General features: G+C 46.0%; 1 protein-coding gene and 1 non-coding gene across 6 annotated transcripts; both read right to left on the reverse strand.

The window, feature by feature from the left end:
- Positions 1-242: 242 nt before the first annotated feature.
- Positions 243-15,454, reverse strand: PABPC4 (poly(A) binding protein cytoplasmic 4). Of its 5 annotated transcripts, none has more exons than XM_069479781.1 (16): positions 14,383-15,454; positions 11,388-11,581; positions 10,535-10,650; positions 9,159-9,298; positions 8,911-9,005; positions 8,098-8,235; positions 7,143-7,238; positions 4,941-5,213; positions 4,521-4,608; positions 4,303-4,374; positions 3,660-3,746; positions 3,435-3,565; positions 1,998-2,091; positions 1,758-1,888; positions 1,450-1,552; positions 243-544 (listed from the first exon to the last, which is right to left on the reverse strand). In XM_069479781.1, the coding sequence occupies exons 1-15, from the start codon at positions 14,573-14,575 to the stop codon at positions 1,463-1,465; spliced, it is 1,938 nt and encodes a 645-aa protein (XP_069335882.1). In that variant the 5' UTR covers positions 14,576-15,454; the 3' UTR covers positions 243-544; positions 1,450-1,462. The 5 variants fall into 5 exon arrangements, with proteins under 5 accessions (XP_069335882.1, XP_069335881.1, XP_069335883.1 ...); XM_069479780.1 differs by having other exon boundaries at positions 4,255-4,374; XM_069479782.1 differs by lacking the exon at positions 3,660-3,746 and having other exon boundaries at positions 4,255-4,374.
- LOC138391186 (small nucleolar RNA SNORA55) lies at positions 6,769-6,900 on the reverse strand. The gene has a single exon (XR_011234799.1). It is a non-coding gene; the product is annotated as a small nucleolar RNA SNORA55 (small nucleolar RNA).
- Positions 15,455-16,998: the final 1,544 nt, after the last annotated feature.

A 16,998-nucleotide genomic window follows, 5' to 3' on the forward strand; every position in this document is an offset into this window, starting at 1 on the left:
AGTTAAATGGGTCCAATAAAAAGATCCTACCATAACTGAATATAATGGGACAAGATCATATTTAATAGTTCTTTAGCAATTTAGGGTAAGTATAACCCTAAATTGTCTTATATATAAAGTCAGCAAAGGATGAGCTATACATAAGTTCACTGGAACCTATTCACATCCTAAAGTTACTTCCAGTGAAAACTGGAATTTATAGAATAAAACTGTGGTCAGTGACAAGGGTAAGACAGAGGCAGTTTATGGAGATTTTTTTTCTTTATTGAGAAACTTAAGACTCGGGTACATCAAATAAAACCAATTTCTGGGGAGGGGGGAATCAAAACTCACAATAGAAAAAAAAAGTTAACACTGTCTGGGCCATAGCAGAACCCAGAGAATATAATTGAAAAATTCTAGGCGCTTCATAATTGACCTTTTGATACAAAATGACCTATTAAATTTGCAATTTGTGGTTCCTGGTGTTGAGGTCCATAGGACAAGCTAGGAAGTCTTCAAACCTTGAGCTGAATTCCGTGAGGGGTTATTTGGCTTTTGAATCCTAAAAAGAAAAGCACCAATACAAATAAATATATGATCAAAATTATTTCAAAGATTGACTAAGATCTGGCTGGTAAAGGAAGGTATTCTAGAACAAGGTTTCTCAACCTCAGTACTATTGACATTTTGGGCCATACATACAATTCTGTTGGGGCTGTCCTGTGCACTATACAGTGTTCAGCAGCATCCCTGGCCTCTACCCACTAGATGACAAGGTTCCTGAGGCCCTTGACAAGAGGGTCATGGTTATGCCAAGTCAACCCGTACCAACACCAGCTCTGGCTCTTACCATGTGCTTCTTCCTGGCCTCTGCTTTTGCTCATTCGACTCTCTGCTTTCTCTATCTGGAAACACCCACCAACAGTCCTAGTCAGAGGTCCTAGTTAAACTTCACTCACCCAAGCCCCTGAGGACAGAGGCCATAGCCCTTATGATATTAAGAAATCACCTGGAACACACCCTGTGCAACAAATCAGGAGTGTTTCTCTCTCCCCCACTAGATCATGGCCCTTGACACCAAGGCCTCTCTCTGCCTACTGTACTCCCAGAGCTAGGCAGTGGTACACACCAACCACAGGCCAAACCAGGACGATGACACTCATAGAAATGAGGCTTTGGGATCTGATTAAGGGAACTCCTTACATATCTGTCACTATTTCAGATCAACAGATCTTGAGAAAGATCTGACCAGGTGCTCTTTATGGAGGAAACTGCCCCTTTTAATTCATAATCTGTACTCTTTTATCCATATTAACTCATCCAGATAACAGAAAAAGTTCAAGTAACAGCCTGCCCAAGCTATCAGATTAAATGGCAAGAAATATGGCTCTATACACTGCCCCTATTCTTTTAGAAAGATATTCATAAATCAAAACCATTGCAGAAAATCAAAACAGCCAAACATACGGTTTTTCCTTGTCTAAGAGGTAGCAGCAGCAACAGCACCCACTTTCTGGGCAGCTTCTTTCTTGGCATGGTGAGCCTGTAGAACTGCCACAGCTTCATCCACCTGAGGGAAATCTCTGGGTGGTCAGTGAATCTGAGGACAGCCAACACCCCTCCCGGGTGCCCAGGCCCAATGGCAGACCAAAGCCAACCATAGAGATGATCCCTGGGGCTTCTGGTGCCACTGCTTTCTCAAATACCCACACAGCAACAGCCCCCAATCCTCCCCAGCTAAGAGCTGAAGTGGCAGGGCCAGAGAACCAGCTCACCTTGGAGCGGAGAGACTCAGGGGACTCCAGCATGTGCAGCAGCTCAGAGTTGTCGATCTCCAGCAGCATTCCTGTAATCTTTCCAGCCAGGTTTGAATGCATTGTTTGGATGAGTGGGAACAAACGTTCTCCTGTGTAGAGGATAGTTAAAAATCAAATCGAATCCCAATAAAGACAAGACATTGGTGTCTGGGTTGGCACCAGCATCTGGAGTCTTCTGCAAGCACGGGGGTCACTCACCTAGCATCTGCTTTTGTTCTTGGGGGGGTGCTGCGGCCAGCATGGAGGCAGTCAGAGGCTCCTGCCCCTGCACATGGACTGCAGGCTGGGGTGCCTGGGAACCAGGAAAGGCAACAGGTTAGCACTGGGGAAAGGACAGCAGCTTACAATAGTTGAGCACCTGACCAGTCAACATATGAACTCCTAACTATGTGAAGAGGAAATAGATGTAGTTGTCCTTGCTCTTAAGGAACTAATTTCAGTCCTTGAGAGGTTGAGGGGTATGGTAAGGAATAGACTGATATAGACATAAAAACAACCAATCACAATGAAAATGGTATGCTATCAGAAAGGAAAATGAAATGCATATAATAAAACCTACAATGCTAGACAAGCATTTTCTGACATTTAATATACCCAAAGTTACCCAAGAATTCAAAATCTTATTATAAATAAGGCTACGGTGAATATTTGTATGTATAGCCTTTTCCTGAAAATTAGTTTTCCTTTAGGGTGAATGTTGAGTACAGACTCCATCAAAGGGTGACAATATCGAAACATTTATAATTACATCCCATATCACCTTTATTGTACATGTTTTTATTGTATCAAAGCTTAAAAACTGTCAACATGCAATGTCAATGCCAGTCACAGCCCAAAGTAGGGCTTTGCTGAAAAAAGGTATTTTACACAACATCGGGTTCTGGAAAACCCCCAACTTAGAGAGTATGGGGCAGGATGGTTAAAGAGTAATCTATCTAAGCAGCTTATGAGCCTGAAGGCTTGGTTAGTGTGGCACCTCCACAACAAATCGCTACTGAGCTCTAAAGCAAACTAGTTGTATTTTGGCTTGCCTTTAGCGGCACAGATCTAGAGATAGCAAGTTACAGCTTATAAAATCTAAGCTCTGGGTCAGTCCAAACAGCCCCCCACCCCCCGCCCTCTTGCCCCCTTTGAAGCTGAACTTCTTATCTGTAAATTGAAGTCACTTCCTGCCTTGATGTACCAATCATCTTGCATAGCAGCCAAGGATCAAACAGGCACTGGATGTGGAAGTAAGTTGGAGGTTCAAAGAGCTGAGTAAGCATATGCATGTTGCAAAAGGAGAGCAGGAAGCACTGGCTGCCTCCTCCGGGGCAATTTTTTTTTAATTAAAAAAACTTTTTCAATCTCAGTGGGTTTTATTTGTGATTCTAGAATCAGGCAACACTTCATTCCATAAAACAGAGTAAGTGTTCTCTCCTCTGGGGCACTTGTGAGTGAACTGTTATTAGGAAGAACACTTTCAAGCCCCTTTGTTCCCACTAGCACCCAGCCTCTGAAGGGCAGGGACAGTGTCTGTATCACCACACAGAACACAGCACAGGAACACCTGGTGAAGAAATCAAAGCAAAGCATCTTTTAAATTAAGTGGACATGGGGGAAATCCTTTTAAGCATTCTGTTTGGTGGACCTCACCTGCAGAGGCTGTATCGCAGGATGAGGGCTGCGGACACTGGAGGCGTATTTGTATGGCGCAACAGCCCGAGGAGCAGTGGCAGCAGCAACAGCGGCACGAGGTGCTAAGTTCTGCACAGCTGTGGGAACGCCTTAGGGAAAGAACAAATGCAATTAAAGCCCATCAGTCTGGGCAAAGACCCGTCAAATCCCATCTTTCCCCCTTCTGTGTGCATCCAATACCACCTCCAGACTGGCAGCTGTCAGTCAGCCCTTGCTGGGCGGCACCAGCCCCACCAAAGTCCATAGCCAAGCGGTCCGGGCACTCAGACCCTACAACAGACCAGCAAATGCACATCAGTGTTGGCAGCAGATGTCCAACTGGCCACGTCCCACGGAAGAAGAAATTTCAAAGCACGTTCACACAACACATCACACGTGGGGCCAACTACTGCTACTTTCAAGAATGAGCCAATGGATAACACACAACTCTTTCCACGTCTTGGAATGCAGGACATATCCTGCAAGAAACAGTTTCCTTGTATTACACCCTCCCCACCCCCACCCCCCGAAGAACAGGCTGCTTCTATAGTCATCCAGCTACCAAATTTCTATGATTAACTTTTCTCACGAGTCACCGATGAGCAAAGAATGTTAACAGTAACACAAACCTAGAACTCATATTGTTTCTCTGCTCTTGAAGTACCTACCTAAGCACACAGCTGAGATTATAGAACCAGGACTCAAACTTGAGCCCAACAAACTGACCAACCCAGGGCAAGGCCTAGTCATCGTGACTCCCTCCTCCCCGGGCCACGCTTCTAAAGGCCAGTTTGCTCACCGACTCTCTGAGTAGTAGTAGGGAGGCCACGAGAGGCCGGAGCATTACCAGTTGGAGCCAGATGGCGAAGAGTTGGACGAGGCCCAGACTGGCGTATAGCACTTGGCATTCCTTGGAAGCCTGGTGAAAAGACAAAAATTGTGCATCACTGGCAAGCAATGTGGACCACAACCTAGACTGCACTTCGGAGGGGGGAAGTAGGAAAGGCAGGGGAAACCAGGATAGGTATATCCTGGGTGACCAAATCATTGTTCACCACCACCTACCTTGAGGTCTCCCACCTTGCTGCCAGCGTGGATTAGGCCTCATCTGTGCTAACTGGTTAGGTGTGTAATATGGAGGTCTTCCTTGAGCCTGTGAGAAAGAATACCAAGCCCTTTTAAGGGCCCAAACCCACAGTAGAGAAGTATCTCATCTCACTACTAGGCCCTAGGCTAACTATTTGGAATAAAGGCTCCCTATACTCAAAAGCCAAGGGGTCAGTTAATGGGGACTATTTTACTCTACCCCTGCCACTAAGTGTGTATATGAGGATATGTTAAGTCCTTCTTCATTTTTACTTGAAGGGTCCCTACTCTGACATTCTAGAACTCCAATATCCAAAAATCCCTCTCCCCTACTGTAGAATACAGGAACAGCTGTCAGTAGGCAGGTTCCAAAGAGCCGTGACCACAAAGCAGACCCACCTGTGGGACTGCTGGCACAAAGTAGCCACCAGCTGCAGGCTGGAACTGATTTAAGATGGCATTGGCAGGGAGTGCTCTCATTCCAGCCACCCGCTGCATATATTGGTTGGTCAGGTGAGCCTTTCTCTCTTCCTTCCTCTGGGCCAGGGCAACATACAGTGGCTTGGAGCCCACGATGCGTCCATTCATCTCGGTGACTGCTTTGGTTGCCTCTTCAGGAGATGAGAAGCAGACGAAGCCAAACCCTTTGCTTCTTCCATCCTCCAGCATTACCTACAAAATGAGACCAGCTACTTAAGAAAAAAGGTGTCCCTGTGTGTGTGCGTGTGTCAGGGGGACAGGGGGAGCTATTCAGAAGAGCCAGAAAACCTGGATCCTACTGAATTACCAAGTCTAGGTCAGAGGTTCAACTCTGGCCCAGGATGTACACCAGACCCATTAAGTCACACCTCTGAAGTAGGGTACCTAGGCATTTTCTTTTTTAAGTCACCAAGTGAGACTAAATTTCTCAAACACTATGACATGGCTAATGGTAAAACCAGGAACCAAAGATGTTTCCCCTAGGTACCTATAAGAGATCTTGACAATAGTAATGGAAACGTTTATTTTTAGAGCTCATCTGCTCTAAGACATTAGTAGACAAAACTTTCACAAATTCTTACCAAGGTTAGGATAAGACTTTTGAAATACCACATATGGGTAGAAGTTATAAAACCCCCAGGTCTCCAATGACTGCCACCATTAATTGAATGGAATAAAAGAGACAACCAGCTGGGAGACAGCAGCCTAGATTCTAGTCGTCCTTGCCCTCTGAGCCTCAATTTCCATGACATCCTCCAAGGCAAACAGCTACAAAACCACATGTCTACTGGTTCTGGCAGTCTTTTTCCACACAAAGTTCATCATTTGCTAATGGCTTTTTTTCTTCACCTAAAATAGTTATTTATTGCTTTCCCTGGTGTACCTCCACAGAAGTACTGATAGCAATGACTGTGTGCTTGACACCATTTTGTTTGTGTTTTAGTTAACAGCCTGGTGAGCCTCCTGAAGTGGAGGACAGGGAAGTAAAGATGTCTATCAATCCAACAACTCTCTACCAAGGAGGTGGGCCTATAACATGTGGGGGGGAAAAAAAAAAAAAAGCCATACCATGATCTTGAGATTTATGAAGCTTTAAGATACAGTCCTTTTGCTTTCTTGCAAATGCCAACCTGACTACTGTGCAGGTAAGCAAGGAGAGACTATCACCCCTTGCAGTGATGGGGGCCAGTCAAGGGGTGATATAGCAAGGAGGAGGGGTAAGGAAATGGGGAAACCCCACAGAGTTGGCCTCTGGTCAACTCCCTACTACAGCTGATAACATTCCTTTGCACAGTGTTCCCAGGTTGGGAGCACCTATGTGAAGGGCCAGGGCAGGGCCACCAAGCCTTTACCAGCCCACATGGCTTCCTTTCTCATCACCTAAAGGACTCTGGCATCTACTATACCTCTGGTGAACAGGACCCGCATCCAGCCATGACCCAAACTTTCATACGCCCTCAGTCTCTGTCACACTCCCAAAATGCCAAGGACATGCACGCCGTACACCATCCCCACGTAGCCAGCATTCTCTTGCTCAAGGACTCAAATTCCTTATCTTTAAAATGAGGTTCCTACCCACGCTGTTAACTCAGTTGATATGATTATCAAAGAAAATCAAACAAATCATGCACATTGCAAAACATGAAAAAACTTTCCATTCCATTTTCCTCTTCTTTATAAAACTGGGGTAGAATTTACCAACCCTAGCTCTAAAATCTTCAAAATCCCCTCATTCTCAAGGAGGAGGAAATGTGGCAGAGTTGTAGAGACAGGTCCCAAGACAAATGGAAAACCTGTCTGGATTTCCTCTGCTCATTCTGTAGCACCTTCTGTCCCCACACCAGCACGAAGCAGCAAGGAATGGGAAAGATTTAGGTGCTCTGCAGGGCTAGCAGGGAGCAGCCGGGTCAGATTCCTCTCCATACCCATGTTTGGGAGACAGTGTACTGTTAACCTAATGAAATGTTCTCCAGCGCACATCCTTAGATGTGTAAGGAATACCATAGTAGCTACTCTCAGAAATGAACACAATTTAGATCCTATTCCTTCAATGAAACAAATGCCAATAAACCTATATATAATATTGCTACTTTCAATCTCAAAATCTCAGTGTTAAAATACCTTAGCACTGGTGATTGATCCAAAAGGAGAAAACTCTTTCCTTAATTTCTCATCATCAATAGTATCATCCAAGTTCTTAATGTAGAGATTCACCCCCTGAAGGAGAAGGATCACTGTTAATTGTACTTCTATACCACACATGTTCCCTAAGACAATGGTTCCTGAAGTGTGGTCCCCAGACCAGGAGTGCCAGAGCATCTTTGGGAACTTGTTAGAAATGAATTTTCAGGCCCAATCCCAAACCTAATGAATCAGAAACTGTGGGCTGCAGCCAAGCCATATATATAAATATATACACATATATAAATAATTATTATTTTTTTTGAGACAGAATCTCACTCTGTTGCCCGGGCTAGCATGCCATAGCATCAGCCTAGCTCACAGCAACCTCAAATTCCTGGGCTCAAGCAATCCTCCTGCCTCAGCCTCCCGAATAGCTGAGACTACAGGCATGCACCACTATGCCCGGCTAATTTTTTTCTATATATTTTTAGTTGTCCAGCTAATTTCTTTCTACAAGCTCTGCTGATGATTCTGATGCAAGCCCAAGGGTGAGAAACTACTGCCCTAAAACTCTGAGAGGACCATCAGTGCAGTCCCATAATGTGACCTTGCCCCACAGCTGATCTGGCCCACCATTACCCCAGCAGGGTTCTTCTTGCCATCATGCCAAACAAAGGGACACCGTTTATGTAAAAGGAACCTATATGGCCAAGAGCAACAGGCTGAGGCTTCCAGAATAGCAAGCCCCTCAGTGAAAAAATTCATCTCGTTTGTCCCTGGTTCTATAATTGCTGCCATTTCTGGTAGGTGTATATCCTTTTAAACCTGATTGGGAAAAATGAGAGGAAGGGCAGACTCCAAGTCGCTGAAGAGAAAGCCTGCTAAACCTTAGGGTGCTTTGTAAATATTTCACAGCAAATCCCGTTGGTAGGCTGGGCCAAGACCACCTCACCTGATATCGACTAATTCTCTCCTGTTTCAGTTGCTCAAATTTCCGTTTTAACTCTGCCTGTCGTTCCACTTTCTTCTGAGCACGGCCTACAAATATGACTTTACCACTGATTTCTTTTCCATTCATCTCTTCCACGGCCTAGAGAGGAAATATATGTCTTTAAAATCAAGTTGCAGAGACAGGGGTCTTCTTTAGGAGATAAGCCCCACCAAATACTCTAAGAAGTATTTCCTATAGGGCTAAAAACTAACTTCATTCCACTTCTGAAGTCTGCTAAACAAATCCAACCTTCTTCACTTGTAAAGTGTGGTTAATATTTAAATGGATTATTAGTCCACATCATATAGAAAAAACAGTACAGCTGCATAAAGAGACAAGCATGGTGACGCGAGCCTAGGTTGTAATCTGACTGTCAATAAATTTCACAGGTTCTTTTGTGGGTATTTACAAATGTTGAAGTCCCAGCACAATCCTTTGCCCATAAGTAGCTATGATGTTATCAAATCAGCAATTCTCAGGGCTTTAGTCCCTTTCCTCACCTTTGAAGGGGAAAAAAACATCTTATTCATGTCCTATTCTGTTAAAAGCTGGCAGGTGAGGTAACAGCTATGTGCCATGTGGTTTGTAAACAATTAAACAATCTATTAACATGAGGAAGGCCCTCAGGAAGAGGATTCCAGAGTACAGTAACTGTACATCCACTACTAGATACTCAGATCCTTCCAGCTCTGCTCTACTGTGTTCTAGCAAGGCCCTGCCTATACTCTGGGGCCACCTCCTACAAGTTTTTCCCGACCCTTGTGGTACTCTCACCTTATTGGCATCCTCATGTTTTTCGTAACTCACAAAGCCAAAGCCTTTGGATTTCCCACTGGGATCTCTCATCACCTTGACACTTAGTGTCTTACCTATTACCAAAGGACAGAACTATTAGTAACATCATCTGTAACACAGCTCAAGGAGAAAAGGCTTCTTTCTCTCTAGGAACCCACTTGAAGCAAATCTCTGGCTGAACCAGATGGATTCTAGAAGACATGTGGGGCAAAGGACCCTCAACTTACCAAACTGGCTGAATAGCTCCTTCAGACTCTCATCATCCACCTCTTCTCCAAAGTTCTTGATATACACATTGGTGAATTCCTTGGCTTTGGCTCCAAGCTCAGCTTCCCGCTCTTTGCGAGACTTGAATCTGCCCACAAACCTAAAAAGAAACCATGAAGAACAGTGATCACCCAGAGAAATAAAACGTGATTTCCTGGGGCCCAAAGGAATGCAGGTTAAAGGCTGACAAAAGTTAAAACACACGAGGTCCCCATCCACCAAGAGAATAAGCTCAGAAATGCCCCAAATCCCCAGCAGAAAGAAAAGAGGCAGGACTATCCTGTGAGAACCAGGCCCAGGGCTCCGGGCTCAGACCAGGGCTACTCCTACCACATCACACTGCCTTCACGAAGAAACCTGATGACCATGTTTTTAAAACGTTCATTTCTGTGCAATTATGTAAATGCACAGAAAAAGTCTGGAAGGATACAAACCAAACTGTTAACAGTGCTTAATCTTAGAAGGAGTGAGATTGTTGCAGCCAAGGGACATCCTTTTTTTTTTTTATTTATTCATTTTGGTACTATTATACTTAATAGGAAAATGTATTCATACACTGAAAATTTTTATATTTCTTTCCAGTGATACATGTAGATCAACCAGTGGACACATGGACATTATAAACACAGCCTATCCTCTGGTCTGTTCAACAACACAAAGGACAAAAATTATTTTTGTTTGTAATAGCCAAGACTTATTGCCCCCTTTCCTTCCCATGTGGCTTTGCTAAGTTCCCCCCCTCCATTCTACAGTAACAACCACAACAAAACAACAAGGTCTGTTATGAAATGTCTCTGCAAAGGATGAGATTTTTCATTGTAACCAAATTAAGTATTACTGTGGAGCCAGCCTTGTATTAGATCACTGAGTCATAAGCTAGAAAATGGAGAACTAGAGGGACAATTTGGCATCAACCACTAGCAAGACCCGTGGACAGACCTGAGTCACAGGAAGGCCAAGGTCACATAGCTAGTATACAGCTCCTGGTCGGTCCAGGGCCCTCTCCACTCTGCCACTGGCCAAGACCCCCACTCAGAGTGGGCTTAGAGCTGCCTTCCAGCCAGCCCTAGTTGCCGATGCTCACAAAACCCATGGACGAATGCCTTTAAGGGAGAGGCGGCAGGCAGGCCATGGCTTAGGCAGGAAGCCCACCTTGGCGAGTCAAAAGGGCTGCCACAGCTCGGGCAGGGAGACTCACCAGCCCTGGAGTGGAGAGGTAGGAGCAGGCCACACTTGGGCCGAGAGAACCAGTAGCCGCCTTGTGTGTGCCAGTTAATACCAGGTGGGGCCACGGCTGGCTCATGCGATGGTTGTTGCTCCGGACTGGGACACTCACACTTTGCGGTCATTGAGGAGCATGCCATTCATCTTCTCGATGGCCTTGTCGGCAGCCTCTTGGGTCTCGAAGTGGACAAAAGCATAACCCTTAGAGCCGTTCTCATCACACACCACCTGTCAAAGACAAAGCAGACCACTTTGGCACCACTGGCCAACTCCAGAGATGTTGAGAACCTCAGGGTCTCCCCTGTCTAAGAAGCCCCGAATCTATCCATAGCCAAAGGCAACCAACTGTTCCAGGTATGGCTTTTCTTACACTCAGCACAACACTAGGCATCTAGTACATGCTCCATTCACAAATGGTAGCCACTATTAGGCTGTTTCTATTCCAAATGTTTTCTTATTTACTTGTATTAAAAAACACTTAAGAGATCTGGGTACAAACTAGTGCTATAGAAAGATCATTTTCCAAGCCCATAAAAGTCTTGTGTGTGAGACATGTAAACCACCACTGTGTAAGTTTTACGAAGTGCTCCACATAAATAGATGCACAGAGAAAGAAGAGGGCGAATTTATGCTTCTAAAGTGATTAGGTTTCCTGAAGACTGGATACACTTCTCTGGGCCTCTCCTCTCTCCCACCAAAAAGAAAAAGCTTTTGAGGCCATCCAAAGCCAGAAAACGGAAACATATTTCAGGCTGGGGGAGGAATAAACACAGACATGAAAGTACTTGTTGGTCATGCTGGGTTGTGTTCCCAAGATTACCTACGGGAACTTTCAGGATTCTACTTCCAGCATTTTGAAAATTAGCAAAGCCTGTTGCCCAGTTCCAAAGCAGTTTCCCATTAGTATTTATCTTGTTTTCAAGATTCAATAATTATTCTGCTGAAATCATTTAATCAATGTTTACCTTACAGGACAGAATGTTTCCAAAAGCAGAAAAAGTATCATAAAGTGCCTTGTTATCTATAGATTTGTCCAGGTTCTTGATGAAGACGTTTCCCACACCAGATTTTCTCAAAGAGGGATCCCTCTGAGACCACATGATACGGATTGGCTTTCCCTTAATCACATCAAAGTTCATGGTGTCCAAGGCCCGCTCAGCTGTGAGAGAGAAACAAATTTTAATCAAGGATATAAAACGTCAACTCACGTAGGCCACCATCCCAAGAACAGATTACTCCAGGACTTTTCAAGGTAATCACTCTGATAAAAGGCAACTCTATTAAAGTCAAAGGGCATCAGATTCCTCTAGCCTGCAATGTTACTGAAGGTAGATTAAGTTCTAACTAATCATTCTACTTCATGACAGAAGTCTGAACCCCTCTGCATCTGTGTCCTTGTTGGGTAAAGGTAATCTAAGTGGCACCAAGATCCAATGATAACACCTCCCATTTGACTAAGCTTTACCATTTATAAAAGACTTTGCAGCCTACCACCATGACTCAGGTGGGACAGCTGAAATTACGCAATTTATAAAGTGAACAAACTTGTATTCGGGGTGGCTAACCTGTGCAGCTAGCTAGTGATCAGGAAACTAATACCAGATTCTGATTTACTTTTCAGTGGGGTATTGCTTCAAAGTTATCAAACAGCTGTCATTGAGTCTGCAATCCATCTATAAAGAGACAAATGACAAAACCTATGAGCAAATGATTTGGAAAAATGTGTTATCCCTGAATTCAGCCCAGTTTCTTATATTCAATTGATTTAGACCAAAAAAAGCCTCAGTCATCAAATTGATAGAACTGGTCACACACAGAGACGTTCTCTGCCTTATCAGCCCAAGGAGGATTAAACCACCACACCTTCCTGCCTAAGCAGACAGTGCAGGTGGTAGGCCCTGCACCTAGTGCTTTCCAGGCCTTTTGAAGCCTTAATCTGACTTCTGTGGAATTCTAGAACTTTAACTACCCTGGTGCCCAACCAAGTTCTCCACCCAGTGCCTTGGGATGCTTCTTTAGCTTCCCAACCAAGTCCACAAGTGTGCCAGAGACCACCTGAAGAACTAGAAGCTAAAACATATCTCCTGCAAGCCAGGAACACTTCTCTTCACCAGTGGCAACAAGGATGCCCAGATCTGGTGGCCACTTTTCCTTAAGACTATTACACATCTCATAGTAGTGAATCACCCACAACCACCTCCATGAGGGGATTCAGACAGTGTCAGAGCAGGGGAGCCTGTTCCTTGCCTTCAAGGCAACATCACACTTAAAAGGGGGACAAAATTCCCTGTCCCTCTACAAGTTCTACTGTCCAATAGTTGGGGAATTTCTTTCCACTCATTATTTCCAACAACCTCTCCCATCTTGCTCAGAAGGTGGACTCATTTGTATTAAACTCTAGCAGAGACTTGTGTTGGTACCACCAAAGCTGCATGTGCAGTTGGGGAAAGGGGAGATGACAGATCCAAGTCAAGAAAAGTCCAGGCACAGAGGAGCTCACTTGTGATGGCTATCAAAGCTAAACAGCCTAAGACCCCAACCTATTTCATTAATTAGCAGTAAAGAAGCCCACTTCAACACAGCTCTTTGTCTATTTCCAGAAAGCACCGCACAAGGCAAGTAGGCTTAGTCTGACAAATCCGGCTGCACTTATTTATAGCAGGGAGAGGTCTAGCAGAAGTATGTGTTGGCAGACACACTGACCAATGGCTTCTGCTATCTCCAAGTGACACGACTTTTGTTCAGAGGGGTCAAGAAAGCAGACAACAGCTAAGGTACCCACTTCTTCCTAAAGACCACACTCAGCTATCTTTTTGTGCTCCTGGGGCTTGGAATACACTGGATTGACGATGGCAATACCTAGTCTCTCTCAACATGTCCAAGTTTCTGGTCTCAGGTGCAACCTGGACAAGTAACATTTTCAGTGCCTCACAGACAGTGAGCGAAATAGGGACAAAATGAGGGACCTGGAGGTCCTTCGCCATAGAATGGCATGTTTCTCCCAGTAATGGTCTCTGCAGTTGTTCCCTTTTAATCTGGAGTCACGTGCGGCCCGATTAGGTTTCCACTGGCCTCGCTCCTGCCATGCCTGCAGCATACCTCTCCACCGCTCCATGCTAAGGCCATAATCTGGGGTGGTAGAGCACTGGGAGTCTCAACTTGCCCTCCAACTTTTTGCAGTTCCTTTTCCTTCTTGGGAGTTCCATTTTCTTCAGACTGGATAAAGGAAAACGGCTTTGACAAGTGTAAAGCACTGTTCACAGGTGAGGTGATAAATGCCACCAGCCCACTGGGTGTTCAAGTGACGCTTCCCCAGAATACCCGACTATCACTCGTCCAGAGCAAAGCACTTCTCCACTCCAGTGGCAAACACACCAAAGAGTTGGCCTGGCCCATGTAGCTCTGGTGGCACCAACACAAGTCTCTGCTAGAGTTTAATGCACAGAATCATTCCCCCTGCTTCCTACCTGCCGTAAAGAATCCCGTATCAGCACAAAGTCAAACTTAGTCTAGGGTAAAGGTGGGGAAGGGGGTAGCAGTTTTGCAATCCAAAACTTGTGCAGGGAATTGTGTTTCAACCATCCTGCCTTTTTAGTAGGCCTGTGGGGACACAAGCTTATGCCCACTGACCAGGCAAGGGTCTCTAACAGTCCAGCCCCATTACAGCAGGACCACACAAAATGGAATGACAGTGACTTCACTCTGACTCTGTGGTACAGTCTCCTTATGTTCCAACCCCACCACCATTACTGAGTAGCCCAAGGTCACCCAGTTAGCAACTGATAGAAGCAAGACTGAAACTCGGGTCATCTGATGCCAGCTGTGTTCTCAACCTCTGCACCCCACTATTAGCTTCTGTGGCAGCGTGCTGTGGTGATGCCCCCCCTCCTTGGCAGTAGGGCCCTGTCTAGAAGATGCCTCCTGGGGTCCCATGCATGCGTGGGCACAGCTTCTACTCACCGTCAGCTGGCTGCTGGAAGTTGACGTAGGCATAACCCAGGGAGCGGCGGGTGATCATATCTCGGCAGACCCGGATGGACAGCACAGGCCCCGCAGGGCTGAACTTTTCATACAGCATGGCCTCGGTGACGTCCGAGTGCAGGTCACCCACGTACAGGGAGGCCATGGGGTAGCTGCTAGCCGCAGCGTTCATCTCCCCACCCCCCACCACCCCGAGCCCCGCCAGGAGGACTTCTTAGAGGGCCCACCACAGGACAAAAGGGGCCCCTCTCGGAGCCGTGGCCCGCACCGCGGCTCACAGGTGGCACAGAGCGAAGCTAATACGAGCTGGAGTAGGTAGGCTCAGAGACCGGCCGGGAGTTCAGGGGCAGCTCGCACGGGACTGCAACACCTCAGACAAAAGGCTCTCAAAAACAATATGGCCCTCCCTGGGAGTTTGTGATTTTCAGCTGTCCTGGTTTGAAGCTCCAAATTCCCAAAAGAAAAAAAAAAATTAAAATGGGGAATCCCCTTCCGAAGGGTTAAAAATCCTTTAAGAGGCAAGCAGATGCTGCCCACGGCGGCCTTCGGGACACGCGTTTCTCTATAAATATAGGCCTCGGGCTCCCGGCGGTTTAAGATTACAACAGCCAGGGAAGAGGGAAACCAAATCTTGTGGGTGCCGACTCGGCAAGCCCCGGGCGGGCGGGCGAAGGGCAGCGCGGACACGTGGTGCGCTGGGCGCGGGGGGCGAGGGCGCCGACGGGCCGCGGGGACCGGGGCTGCCACGCGGCGCGGACGCGGACGGCGGGCCGGGCGGGAGGCTCACCCCCGGACCGACGGACGGAGACCGGCGGACGCCAAGTGCGGCGGCGGCGGCGGGCACGGGGCAGGCCGGAAGCGCGCAAAAGTGACTTCCCCGCGGGTTCTCCGAGGAGGATTCGCTTTTTCTTTTCCTTTCTTTTCTTTCTTTTTTTTTTTTTTTTTCAGATTTTGAAGCGTTTGCGGGTTTTTTTTATCTTTTTCTCTTTTTTTTCTTCAGGCTGCTGAGCCCGAAAGCGGAGGAGGGAGCAGCGACCCGGGGCGGAGAGAGGCGGCTGCGGGAGCCACCGCTCCATTTATACCCGCCCGCCCCGGGCGCTGCTGGTCGAAGGGCGCCTCGCGACCTGGGCGCAGTCGTGCCCGCCCACTCGGCCCGGGGGCCCGAGGCGGGGCGGCCACGCGAGAGCGACCCGGTGCGGCCGCGCGGCGCCACAGCGACCCCTGGCGAGCGGAGGACCGCCCCGCTCGTGGCTTTGGGAGACCCCAGGGCCCCGATCGGTAATAAAAGGATTTTAAGACCCCCCCCCTCGTCTGGGAACAGAATCCATAAATAATTTAACCCGCCCACACGCATAATGTTTGAAAATCAATGGAATGCCTAATTGTAAAAAACAAAGGTGACATAAAATAAATTATAATGAAATAATATGATAATAGGTTTTCCAAAAGGAAAATATTTGGGCCCAAATACACGAGAAAACTGTTGAAATTTTCAGAGTGACCTAGAGGTAGAGTCGTCGAGAGCTAGAAATGCAGTAGAAAATCCATGGGTGATGTGATTTTCTGAAAAGATGAACACAGTTTGGTAAAGGTTCAATTAAAAAAAATCATTTCGTCTGTTTACATGTTAGTGACATTTCCTGGAAATTTCGTTTGTATTTAAGGACATAAAAATAATTTCTGTTTCTATGTTTAGAGTTTGTGTCTAGACTTGGATAATTATAAAAATATTTTTCATCTACATGAAGATCTGGCAGGTCATTTGAAAGTCATGTTACATTACGGGACTACGTTATGTGGGACTGTCCCCATGTGTGGCAAGATATATAGCATCCCTTCCTCCATAAATCCCAGGAACCACCTTCCCCTTCATTGTGACAACCAAAAACAGAAATTACCAAAAGGCACACAGACACTCCTCTTGAAAGCCACTGATTTAAGTAAATGAATGAAGAAGTATATGTATTTATTTATTTATTCATTCAAATAAATGGTTAATCTGAGCCTATTCCATGCCAATGCCGGATATAGGTGCTGGGGGTACCAAGGTGAATAAGACAGCAAGCCCCTCCCTCCCTCATGGAGTTTATATTCTAGTAAGTATATTAAGTTAAGAAACATTTATGGAGTTCTCCTTCTAAGACAGATTCCACCCACTGGTCTAAAGTGGCCTGCCAGGCTGTTAATCACTATGTCACCATCCTGTCTTTTTGTCTTCAAGGTTCTTGTTACTATTAAGATTATGTTGTTCCTATATCTGTTTACCTGTTTAGTGTCTGTCTTTCCCCCACTGGTATATAAGCTTTATGAGAACAGGAACCTAGAACAGTGCCTAACGTGGCAAGGACTAAATGTTCAATAAAAATTTGTTGAATAAACAAATGAATACTAGGCACAGAAGAGCAAAACCCACATAGGCCCTGTCCTTGTGATGGTGTCTGTGCTACCTGTATGACCTTGAGCAAGCTGGTTCACATCTTTGACCCTTAGATTTCTAATCTGTAAATATACTAACAAACCCTATTAACACTTAATAGGGGCTACGCCCGATGGCTCACACCTGTAATTCCAGCACTTTGGGAGGCTGAGGTGGGT

Source organism: Eulemur rufifrons, chromosome 8, assembly GCF_041146395.1.
Source record: "Eulemur rufifrons isolate Redbay chromosome 8, OSU_ERuf_1, whole genome shotgun sequence".
In the NCBI taxonomy this organism is placed as follows: domain Eukaryota; kingdom Metazoa; phylum Chordata; class Mammalia; order Primates; family Lemuridae; genus Eulemur; species Eulemur rufifrons.

Bases quoted from the DNA above. Each gene is read 5' to 3' on its own strand.
- PABPC4 (XM_069479780.1), bottom strand. From the start codon at position 14,575: ATGAACGCTGCGGCTAGCAGCTACCCCATGGCCTCCCTGTACGTGGGT. The intron at 10,651-11,387 runs GTAAACATTGAT...TGTCTTTGACAG, and splicing joins GAAACATTCTGTCCTGTAAG to GTGGTGTGTGATGAGAACGG. The intron at 3,747-4,254 runs GTGAGCAAACTG...GGTCTGTTGTAG, and splicing joins TACTACTACTCAGAGAGTCG to GGTCTGAGTGCCCGGACCGC.